General features: G+C 43.1%; 1 protein-coding gene across 13 annotated transcripts in view; it reads right to left on the reverse strand.

Moving 5' to 3' along the window:
* Positions 1-12,972, reverse strand: part of tns1b (tensin 1b) — an 88,805-nt gene that overhangs the window by 60,228 nt on the left and 15,605 nt on the right. For all 13 annotated transcript variants that reach the window (XM_086091950.1, XM_086091949.1, XM_086091947.1 and 10 more), the window contains exon 2: positions 7,525-7,639. In XM_086091950.1, the coding sequence (XP_085948076.1) occupies positions 7,525-7,639 (115 nt within the window). The remainder of the gene's footprint in view (positions 1-7,524; positions 7,640-12,972) is intronic.

The following is a 12,972-nucleotide window of genomic DNA, read 5'->3' on the forward strand; positions in this document are numbered from 1 at the left end:
AAAGCAGACGTTTACAAATGTCGTATTTTGAAAATAATCAAGTCTGCTTAAATGGAGGACAAGAGAAATGGGAGAATATTTACAGTGGAGAGGTTTGAAATGAAAGGACCATTTGAAGCTAATGTCGGTAAACAATGAATCGATGTTGATGAATTTGGCACTCGATTGGCTGTCAATAAAGCGATTGTTAGCAGTTGACAGTAAACTCCAAAAAGCGCAAATCTTGAAGTCTGCCAAAAAGCTGCTTGTCAAGTGAGTTGAGTTTTCTGCCATCTTGTGCGAGTATCTTCATTTTTTTTCTTACAAATCACAGCAAAAAAAAAAACGTTTTTGTTTTGTTTTTTGTAAAAACAGGAGTTGAGTTGCGAGTCGAGGCATCGCTGCATACAATCCAGCTTGATGAACGTTGACATGTTCCCACGGCGAAGCATTATCAGCCGCATGCTTTCATTTAACCCGTGTTTATGTGTTGCTATGCAACTGCGACTTTCAGCCCGTGCAAAAATGGTTGCAAAGTATGACAGGTAAGTGCCACGGGGGGGGATGAATCAATTCATCGACAAGTAATTGATTATCAAATGAATCGACAACTATTTGCAAACATTTGTTTTTACTTTGGAAAACAATGACCGAACCGGTAACATAGTACATCAAACCTCCATTTTTTAATCACTATACGAATACAAAGTACAAAATACACCAATCACTGGTTAAGAAATCAAAATCAAAATAAAGTAATTAGGGAAAAAAATGCTTTTGTAATACACTTTAATGCAAAATTAAAATAAATCCAATTCGTCGATTAATCGATTGAATTATCAATAGATTGATTCTAAAAATCTTCAATAGTGACAGCACGAGCGCGCATGTTGCCCGACGCGTCTGTGCCCGCTAAACAAAACTTGACGTGGGTCACTCAAGTTTCTGGCGAAATGTGAACAAGACCGCCTGCCACTGGCATTTCATTTGCAAAGATGCCAGCGATGGACTATTCGGATTGCGGCGATGCTGCGCAGTGTAAACGATTACAAATGAACGATATTGTCGTCGTTCAAAACTCCAAAAGAGAAACAAGGGTGTGTTTGTTCCATGACTTTTAGGCGTGTGTGAGTGTGAGAGGAAGGAACATGTGATGGCGAGTTGGTCCATTTCCTTCCCCTGGTCCTTGAGTGTGTCCTCCCGCGGGGCCGGCCGGCGAGCCCCTCCCCGTACGGCCAAGGCTCAACACAATCGCAGGGCAGGGCTGGAGAATTTCCTCTCCTTTCACTCTTACTTTCCTCCCATCCCTCTTCCGTCCGTTTTCTCAGCTGCGCCAACACGTGAGCACCAACGTGTGGACGCGGGACACGTGCGCGTACATACAGTGCACGTGTATTCAGAGGTGGCAAAAACAAGTCCAGGAAGTAAAAACCCTGCCACAGTTTGGCTTTAGCCCCAGGTGCTAGCTAGCTAGGTCCCTAGCTAGCTCCCATGGTGCTTGTTTACCTGCTAGGGAGATAGCTAGCTAGCATCAGGGGCTAAAGCCAAACTGTGGCAAGGTTTCTACTTTCAGGTGCTAGTTAGCTAGCTCCCTAGCTAGCTCCCAAGGTGTTCGTTTACCTGCTAGGGAGATAGCTAGCTAGCATCAGGGGCTAAAGCCAAACTGTGGCAAGGTTTCTACTTTCGGGTGCTAGTTAGCTAGCTCCCTAGCTAGCTCCCAAGGTGTTCGTTTACCTGCTAGGGAGATAGCTAGCTAGCATTAGGGGCTAAAGCCAAACTGTGGCAAGGTTTCTACTTTGAGGTGCTAGTTAGCTAGCTCCCTAGCTAGCTCCCAAGGTGTTCGTTTACCTGCTAGGGAGATAGCTAGCTAGCATCAGGGGCTAAAGCCAAACTGTGGCAAGGTTTCTACTTTCAGGTGCTAGTTAGCTAGCTCCCTAGCTGGCTCCCAAGGTGTTCGTATACCTGCTAGGGAGATAGCTAGCTAGCATCAGGGGCTAAAGCCAAACTGTGGCAAGGTTTCTACTTTCAGGTGCTAGTTAGCTAGCTCCCTAGCTAGCTCCCAAGGTGTTCGTTTACCTGCTAGGGAGATAGCTAGCTAGCATCAGGGGCTAAAGCCAAACTGTGGCAAGGTTTCTACTTTCAGGTGCTAGTTAGCTAGCTCCCTAGCTAGCTCCCAAGGTGTTCGTTTACCTGCTAGGGAGATAGCTAGCTAGCATCGGGGACAAAAGCCAAAAGGCGGCAGGGTTTTTGCTTCCTGGACCTGGATTTGCCACCCCTGCATTTATTATGTTGTTTTACAACAATACATATTTCCAATTTTATATAAACCAGTGAATGAAGTACAGCAAGTGAAGCTTGTTGTAAAAATGTCCGCCATCCGCGCGCACATCATCGGATTCCACTCATTCGAATGAGAGTCGGCAAACTGAATTGCTTACTTTCATCCAACTATTTGAACACGAGCCTTTAAAAAGTCAACTGCGCTGGCTATAATATGTCGCTTTCAACTCGGCCGCCAAGACTGTTAAGAATTTGGAGGCAAGTGATTGATTGTTTTGTCCGCGGGTTTCATCATTCTGCCGCCAGCTGCAAAAATCCTTGTGGGTCAAAAAGCTCCACCTTCGTGCAGCTGATGTTCTTCAAAGTGTTTAACAGCTGCTTCGCTCCGAGGCGGTCGGTCGGTCGGTCGGGATGCACAAGGACGCCAGGTTTCATCCCCACGCTCATGTTGGGGCCTCATGACAAATTAAACCACTATGGCGCCATCTTGTGGATGGCATCACAACTACAGGACTTGATCTTAACTGTTGTTTTTTGTCGCTCTGTTTTTATTCACGTGGTTTGTAAAAATTATTGAGCCAGTAATTAAACATGCGACGGGTCCAATTGACCCATGACCGTTGCTGGTGTTCCAAAGCAACACAAGACAGGAATGTGGAATGAATATTTCTCTCTGACATTTATGTCTTTGTCAAGCAACTTGCAGGCGTATTTAACCCGTGGGTGGAATCTAATTTTGAAATATCCTGGTCAGAACCATCAAAAAGCCCAAAATGGGTCAAATGAAAATAATCATAATCGTAATCAATAAATACAAATAAACAAAAGAATAAAGTGTCTTGTGAGTGGAAATGGTTGTAATGAGGTCATATGGCCAATAGATGGCGGGCTCACCCTCACATAACATGAGTGATTGAGCCGTCATACTTATTTGACATGAGAAAATGTCATGGCAACAAAAGTCACTTGCTGTGACACCGTCCCTCGCCCCTGCCGCCGCCCCGCCCCCTTTCCGCATAACTTTTCTAATCTTTTAAACATTGTGAGTGTGTGCGTGTGTGTTTGTCTCAGAGGGATCTCCATACATAGCAATTGTATGAGCTCAACAGCATTGTGAAAACCTTACACTATGTCTTATACACGCACACACCCCCCGACCCCCCCACACACACTCCTGCAGTGTGTACCGAGCGTTATTCATCCATCCCGTACACAAATTGAACCCGCCGCCGCCGCCACAGCCGCACCTCTGTCAATAAAAATAAAAGCCACTTCCTGCCCTGGAGGCCCAGCTCTCCCAAAATACCTCATTACGGAGTTCCTGGTTTTGTAAGCGCTGGCCTGCGTCAACACGCCGATTGTGAGTGAGAGTAACCCACACCTCGTATCCTGGCAACCGGCGGGCGGGGGCAAGTCCAAACGCCTGCCTCATGTGTGGGAGACCATGTGACTGCACCGTGTTGGTAAACAACGGCAGCACACGGTGCGAGGAGCACATTTTCATCTGGTCCCCAAACATTATATATTGAATAAATAAATGAAAATCACCCTGCAAACTAATTAAGCACATTTTTTATGTATTTCAAACACAAGAAGAAAATACTCAAAACAATTACTTGATTATTAAAATAGTTAGTGATTAATTTGATAGTTAGTAAGTTGTCAATTAATCGACATCACTCGCTAGGCCACGCCCCTTAAAGTCGCACATCCATTTTGTACAGTATTGCAATTACATTTTATAAAACCTCTTAACATAAATTTTTTTTATGAGTGTCAAAATGAGTGCGTTCATTTGGAGTTAATTTAAAGTTCCTTTAATGCCACTATTTTTTTACGCTTGATTAATTTCACAAGTTATTGTTAAAGATTAGAAATATGAAAAGAAAAATGCAATGAGCTGTCACCAACGTCTTACAAATGCAATTATGCCATCTAGTGGCAGAAAAGTGACCTCAACACAAATCAATATCACGTTCATTTTTTACGGTACAGTACATATTTTTAAATTGAACTCCATTTTAAGAATTATAATGAAATTACTGTATCAATGACTAAAAGATGCAGCCATATTTCTACTCAACATTTTTTCAGCTTTTATGTTAACTCTTTGACTGCCATAAACGTTATAAAACGTTTAGCATAAACCTAGGGAAGGGCGCCGAGGACGTTAAAAGACGTCCCCTATGTTTTTTTTTTTTTTTTTTCAAAAACGGGTGCAGGAAAGCCTTGGGCAGCTGTGCTGAAAGAATCAGGCTGATCTGATTAGTCAAAGACTCGTTTTGGCCCCTAGAGGGCAGCGATGACTCTCTTTGCACAAGGTTGGATGGGCCGCCCACCGTGGGCGTCAGTAGAAGACGTGAGGCGGAGCTAGAGTGTTGAGGAGACAATGGCTGATCCAAGCCACAATGGCTAGACCAAGCAACCGGTTACAAGCAGCTCACGCTTGAGCATTTTTTTCAAAGACGGAAAGCATCAATCAATACTAAAAAGCGCATTGATGTCAACGATGATGATGACAACGAGCTCTACGCCAAAGTTGGAAGCTTTGGCCTGTTACTATCACGTAGTAAGCCTCACCGGCTACGCGCGGCTAGCGCGGCTAGCGCTGCTAAGGCCGGAAAACGCGCACAATAGCCGGCCGGGTACTTCTACACAATCGGACATTCGATCGGGCGATGGAGAGTTGGCATCGACCAATGCAGATTGATGATGATGATGAAGATGACAACGAGCTCTACGCCAAAGTTGGAAGCTTTGGCGTGACTGTTATGAACAAGTAGTAAGCCTCATCGGCAAAGCGCGGCTAGCGCGGCTAGCGCTGCTAAGGCCGGAAAACGCGGAGCTGCACAAGCGGACATTCGATCGGACAATGAAGAGTACCCCGAGTCCAATGCATATTCATCGGAGGAGCGGGTACAGTCTGATCACGGAGAAGACACTGTTTCTGGACTACGATGCCACCATGAATGGAGTGGATAAAATGGATCAGAACATCTCCGACCAACCCGGTATAGCAACTGAAGGACACGGGAAAGCGAGACGTAACACCACCGTAACGTAACCGTAGCATGATCCTGATATTAGACGTGATGACACACTGCAGTATATACTTGCTATTCCCCGGAAAAAAACGGCCTGCAAGAAAGTGGCACACGCGAAGAGGCAATCTGTTGTGCAAATGCTGTTACGTCTCTTTGCACGCAGGAGAGTGTTACAAAAAGAAAAACTGTCGTTGAAACATCCACATATTTGTAAATAGCACCACAGTTGCACACATTTGTAAATAGTTTGCCAAATTGTTGTCAAATTGTTACACTGTTGAATGTAAATAAACGTATTTTGCTATCAAAAAACACTTTTTCATTCTTGGTGGTAGTGTTTTATAGAAGTAAAGCACTATTTAGGTGTTTGTGGCATCATTCATGGACAAAAAGAAGTGTCAAATTCACTAGAATGCATGAAATAATATCGTTTCACTAAAAGCTTGATTTCTCCGTATTTTGGTCCAACACGGGCGAAATTGGGTCAAACTAACCATTTTCTATTGTTGATTACTAAAGAACGGAATAAGGTAGAAACAAACTCTTTTTTTCTGATGAAAGATGAAAGTCCAATCTTTCATTTGGTAGTACGTGTGTTTCCATAGTCCAAACAGAACATTTTCTGTGGACCTTGAAAATCAGTCAAAATGCTTAAATCGGCTGGCACTGGCGGCATCCCTTTTCTGAAAACGTCTGGCAGTCAAAGAGTTAACAAAAGTATGAAAACTTGGGGGGAAAAAAAAAAATTTGTACACTGAGAACAGATATAAAAATTGCGATTAATCCTGAAGTCATGCGATTCATTAGGATTAAAGACTTTAATCACTTGACACCCTTCCTTTTTTTCCAATGTATGTTATTTATGTTTTTATAAAAGTGATATTTCTCTCTCTGAAAAATATCATTCGAAAGATGCGCGTTGGTTGCAATGAATTCTACGGCGGCACATTTCTGTCGTTTTCAAAGCAAATTTGTGACACGAAAGCAGTGAAGCAATCCCAGCCAGCGGGAAACGCTCCTGATTGCGTGGGTCGCACCGTCGCAGGTCAGCTCATGAACGCTACCACCAACACATTCCCACTTTTCCAGCCAAACCAAGCAAGGCCGCGCTTCCGCCAGCCGCCTTATCGGAGTGAAAACAGACATTTCCACCCTGGTGCCATTTTGCTGATCGTTTTGATTATTTCACAATCTTTTAGCAGACGCGAGTGAGCAGGTGGCTGACATTATTGTTTCTCATGGAACTTCACTTAACTTCCTGCAAAATAGCGTTCATCGAACATGATATTATCAGGAAAACGTTGACTCAGGGACCAGCTAAGGTCACATGCTCCAGCATCCATGTTGTTTATTTTTGTTGAATGCTTTATCCGACACAATTAAGTACGACAGTCAATCCACGTTTTCAGCAATTATCTTCAAACAAACAAAAAAAAAAATATATATATATATATATATATTTTTTTAAATATATATTTATATATATATTTATATATTTTATTTTTATTTTTTTTATTTATATATATAATAATAATTTTCTCTGCAAACGGCACATCGCCACGGCAACAGTGAGCGACACAAATATAACTTTTATCTTAAACATCTTCAGTTTGAAGCAAAATATGACCTCTACAAAAGGCCCAAAATGGTGCAAAATTTCCAAAAGACAGTCCAAATTGTGGACTTCCTGCTGGCTTCAGCATATGACTCCAAAAGACTAGTTTGCAGCTCTTGGCCAGTTGCATATGCCTCGCAAGATTCACAGTTGTAGGGAATGCTTTGTTAAAAATTTGTAGTCAGCGCCATTGAGCCATTTTTTGAAAATTGCTTAAGAAATCTCCAAATTGTGGATTTTTATGCCAGGTCAGATGTGCGTGCAAAGTTTCAAGAATTTCTGCCCAGGTTTAGACCTTCGAATACATTATAATTTGTCTTGGTTAACAGCGCATCGCCACGGCAACAGCATGCGGCGAATTGAAAAGACTTCAATAGGTTTTCATCTTGACCATCTTTAGATGAAAGACCCCAAATTTGAAGACGATGCGATAAATTCCTGAGGAGGAGTTCCTTAAAATACGACCTCAATGAAAAGGCAAATTCCAAAGTACTGACTTGCGATGTGCTCCGAAAGACTTTTTTGTAGGTGGTGGGCTGTTTTTGTGCATCAAGGTGAAAGGTTGAACCGGAAAGACACCGCCGGGACTGATCTCAGGTGACTGACCTCTGCAGATAAGTCCATCGTGGACGATGATCTGCTTGCAAACGCTGCAGGTCTTGGACTTCTTGAAGGTTTTCTCCCGGAAAGTGTGGGAATGAACAGCTTCCAATTCTTCGGGCTGCAAAAACAAAAGGAACAGGTGATGTGTCAGTGCTGAAACGTAACCCCGACGAACCCCGGCACCAATTTTAGGACTGTGACTTGGTATTCATGATTTGGAGTTGAACTACATGACCGGACACATCTTGCTGGTTTTACATTTGAAATTCTGGATTTTGGTAATGTTGAAGAAAATAATATTTTTCTTCGCGTGTTCATTTTCTTTCGGGTAGTGAGAATGTTGATTATCTGAATACAGGCTGGAGATCGGTGAACAGTTCCTACGAAGGTTTTATTCTTACAGAATATTCCGGACTCAAGCAAGTTTACAGACAAATGGGTGCATTCTTCTCGCAAGTGTGTCGTTACAGCGGACTCACAACATTCTTATACTATCTTGAAGGGGCGGTACCACAAACAGCCCACCTGGAGTTCACCGGCCATGACGATAAGATTTTAAAAACATCATTGATTACAGACACTTGGCAGAAATTGCGACATCACTCCCAAAGACACATCCACAGATAAAAGTTCTACGGAGGAAATAAAAAATTAAAACAGTTATAACTAAATCTGGGCAGAAGACCCTCTTCAGTAACTGAAACTAAAGAATTCATACACATTTTCAAGATAATGTGACATTTGTTTTATTTTCGGAAATAAAATTGTTTCATGTGTAGTGCGGGCAAAGCCGGCAACCAAGTATTGTGTTTCGATGCCGAGTGTGGAGGAAGCTAATGCTAACTATCGCGAGTACAGATTGCAAAGTGGTTCGGATGAATGTCATGAGCAAGATTAAAAGTCTTGACTTTTGATTTGCTTATAAGTAAAGATTGGACTCAAACTTGCTTAAATTTTTCTGGTGACTCGACTTGCTTGATTTTTGCCACGGTAACTCATGACTATTGAGTTTGTTGTGTTCTTGCAGGCGGTTGGTCCAACTGGACGAGCCTTAATTCCGTTCTAACATTTAACAACGGCATGTTTTTTGTTCTGTCTGCGTTGTTAAAAGCTTGCCACTCGTCAACGCTGTGGAGATAACACAAAGGTCAAACTTTTTAGGGGGGCTCAACTGTCTGTTTCTTTTGGTATGTTTTCAAGAAACGCAAAGCGTGTTTGCCTTTTGCCGCTGAGGACTGACCAAAGGGAAAGGTGACATCATTTCTCTGGTCTGTTTGTTCAGCTGGTCCCCACATTGCCTCCACGGTTTGGCTCATTAGCCCTCCTGTTATGGTGCGGGTCAAATTGACCCGGTCCAAAGATTAAATATCCAAAGAAATATCTTTATAGTAAGAAATATCCCTCGTTTTTCTTTGAATGCTTTGTATTTTTCATGACGTTCTACCCAAAGATGATGACGAGCAAGTCACTGATGACGCGAGTGTGAATGCTTGTTCGTGGCCTGCGACTGACTTAACCGAGGAGTCGTAAGAAAAGACGGCCCCGGAGAACCGTCGTTGTTGAATTTCTAACATCTGCAGATGTATACACGGATTCAAATGGGAAATGTTTTCAATGCAGGAAGTGCGAGGCCACGCGTCCATGTGGCTTCCATTAACCAACGAGAATGTGTGCAAGCTGGACAAGGCTACAAGTGTGATGTCACCATCTCGGCATATTGGACAACCTCACACATTGGACAATGCTAATCCTCGCTACAAGGATCGCAAAGCACTTACAAAAAAACAATCCATAACTTGTGTTATATTGTGAGCGTCATGTTTCCGTTCTGTGGGGGTTGCTTTTTGTTTTTTTATGGGTGATCTTGTTGTTTTTTTGTCTGTGGTTGGTGTTTGTCATGTGTTGCTGGTTTTTTCTCTTGTCTCGTTATGTCTAACCACGTCCACCTGTGTGTTTCTTCCCTTCCCAATGTGTGTGACCAATCAGTGCCCGCAGCCAATTGTGTTTCCCCAGGTGTGTCTCATTAGTCTTGGTGTATTTAGTCTGTGTCCAGTCGGTGTAGAAGCATTGTCGAAGTTATGTGTGGGAGTCTGTAATTCTCGTCACGCCAAGCCCTTGTCACAGTTAAGTTGTCTTCGTCTCAGTTAAGTCGTTTTCGCCTCAGTCAAGTCGTCCACGTCACAGTCAAGTCGTCCTCGTGTCAGTCAAGCCATCCATGTCTCAGTCAAGTCATCCTCGTCACAGTCAAGTCGTCCTCGTCTCAGTTAAGTCGTCTTCGTCTGTCAAGTCCACATCACTGTCAAGTCGTCCACGTCTCAGTCAAGCCGTCTTCTTCGCAGTCAAGTCGTCCACGTCACTGCCAAGTCATCCAGTCCAGTCAGGTCGCATCCAGTCATTGTCTACTCATCTCTCTTTCTCTGTTTTCAATAAATTTCTTCTTCATGATGTCTCCCTGCCGTGTTTTCCCACATTTGGTTTCACCATCCCTTAACCTCTCACGCCCACCATAACAGTGAGTCTTTCTTGAAAACATTGAACCACAAAAGTGTGCCTCAACCTTTTAGGCTGACGTAGCAGCGGATATTCATGTTTATTGACAAAAGATTGGCAAAAAGAGCCACGCTTGAAGCAATCAAATGATGCTACTAGCGCTGGCGTCCCTCAAGCTGTGACAGCTCACTTGTTTGCATTTGTGAGGCGCATGGCAACGGCGCTCCAGCCAAGCCTTCATTCATTCCTCCCTGCTGGCCATCGCTACTTAACGTGATTAGCTTAATCGAGTTGGGCTGAAATAGCAGCCGTGCATGTGCTGGATGCGCCCGCGTCGCTTTTTGCTACCCAGCGCCGCGCCGGAGGTCTCGGCCTGGCATGACCAACAAGAATGTTTCTTGAGACGAGTAAAAAGGATAAAATTACAATGGTGATTGCACGCACACTCAAATAAACTATAACAAAAAAATGGTTGTCACTGGATATCCCTAATTTGTCAACATGGTGGGATATAATAATGGACATTTACAAAATGGAAGGACTAACAGCATTTGTAAATCTGAATCACGGTTGAGACTTGTTGGGAAAAATGGTTAATGTACATTAAAATCAAAAAGCCCAATTTAATTTTGAATTAGGATCATTTGAAAACAATGGTACGGTCACTCGCTGATGTTCATGATGCTCATATTTTTATATTGTTTCAAGTTGTATTTTTTTCTCTTTTCTTTTTTAGATGGTTTTTTTTTTTTTACAGAGGGATTAATGATGACGTGCATATTTTTGCACATGTGAACTGTACCTATCTGTAAAAGTGCGAAAAGTTATGAATAAAAAAATACCCCAAAAAAGGAAATTACAGTGGTGCCTTGAAATACGAGTTGAATTTGTTTCATCACCATGCTCCTAACTCAAAATACTTGCTAATCATCTCACGCCATTGGAATGAATGGAAATGCTGTTAATTCATTAAAACCATCCCCAAAAAATAAATAGCACTTGATAATATTGTACTTCACAGAACCATGCACTAAGGACAAAATTAAATAGAATGTAAACAATGAAACCACTTCTTCTTCTTTTTTACTTGACTTAAATGGTTATTGTTCTGCTCTTTGTGATGTGTGTGCCTTGGCCACCAGGGGCAGTAAAAATATATATTTTTTGTGAATAATTGTACATCGTCGGCCAATCTGCTCCTTGTTGGGAACAGAGGTGGCAAATCCAGGTCCAGAAAGTAAAAACCCTGCCACAGTTTGGCTTTAGCCGCAGGTGCTCGCTAGCTAGCTCCCATGGTGCTGGTTGACCTGCTAGGAAGCTAGCCAGCTAGCATCAGGGGCTAAAACCAAACTGTGGCAGGATTTTTACTTTCTGGACCTGGATTTGCCACCTCGGGGTGGCAAGTGAGTGGAGTTGAGTTCCTATCCCTAACCCCGTATCACAACCGCATCTTTGTTCATCTATCGATGCCAACAACGTATAATGAGCGTAATTCAGAAAACGTTTATCAACCTGAAATTCTTTGAGACTATTTCTCCGCCTCCTTGACATCTCCCAAATCTTTTCAGTCAGCCACACAGCGGGTATGCCCAGTAAGAGGGACACTATGGGGGGCAGGGGGAAGGCACCAGTCAAGCACATGTCCTTTTTACACATTTGTCATCCTCCTAAATGTGGAGGTGAAGGGGTTTACATGTCCTCTTACAATCCTGTCTCAGACATTTAACCTGAAAATGCAAATAAATAAAGCGCTGGCCAATATCGCACCACGTTTCCTTTTGTCAGAGCGTAATTGTTTCCGACCATTAGCGATGCAGCTGGCACTCTAGGAGTTGTTTATTGTTGGGGGGGGGGGGGTGTAGCCAGCGAGTCGCTTGGGGGGGTGTGACAGGGGAGGCATGGGGGTGGGAAGCGGAGAATTCATTCGTTCTTTAAAAGCAACTTATTGCCTATCTTCCTAAACTGACCATTGCTGACTTTTTGTTTTCAGCATTTGCATTTTGGACCTCAAAACTTGAAGCGTTCAAAAAAATCCACAAAAGAAGGAAATGTTTAAAGCGGGCAGACGGGACCCCGAAGCTAGGGTCAGGGTGCACGCGTACCCCCCTCCGCCGCCCCACCCCTGAGCTCTCAGGCACAGCAGCTCCTGGGAACAGACAGTCTTCCCCTAGCGACGCATGCATAATCTCCCGCTTGGCATTCATTAGCGCACACGGGAAAAAACAGAAGATGAAAATGTGCAAACACACACACACACAGATGGAAACAGTTGCACGTCCATACACACGACATTTTCATACTGAAAACACTTACGCCCACTCCCACTTATCTTTTTTTCCATTTGAATAATGCTAGGGACCGCGTTAACTCATTCCTTATAATATATGACTAGCTTGTCAACCAAGTGATGTACTTTTTCATGTCGGGAATATATTTGGGATTTTAATGGCAAATTGTCCCAAAATGGGCTGTGACACACCAAATTTGTTACAACAATTCCATATTGGACTTTGAAAAGATGCATTCCAGCTGCCGAAGGTAACCCGGAGGCTGTTTTTCTCCTTTTACTGCAGAACTCTTCCTCGTCCCTCAAATGGCTTTAAAAGTGTGACTCATGGTGATGTAAGAGCACACACACACACACACACACACACACACCCTCTTACGACGGATTACACATTCATGCAATCATTGTATTCATGACATCATCTGCTGTCTGCAGCCACGTCGGCATTACAAATGTTCTCGGTTGCCTTACCTGGATAAATATACTGTATGTTAAATAAGTGTCCACATTGCCAGTAGAAGGCCAGATCAGTTTAATTAAAAATAAATAAATGAGAAATGAATAAAGTGAGCTCCGAGAGACCAGTTTTGCTAATCGGCTCAAACTTGGTTGGACATTTCCACTTTACAGGGCACATGAAAAAGCCTCTTGGAGCCATGCCTGAAATTGAACAG

Source organism: Leptonotus elevatus, chromosome 12, assembly GCF_054856555.1.
Source record: "Leptonotus elevatus isolate MCC_2025b chromosome 12, RoL_Lele_1.0, whole genome shotgun sequence".
NCBI classification, from domain to species: Eukaryota; Metazoa; Chordata; class Actinopteri; order Syngnathiformes; family Syngnathidae; genus Leptonotus; species Leptonotus elevatus.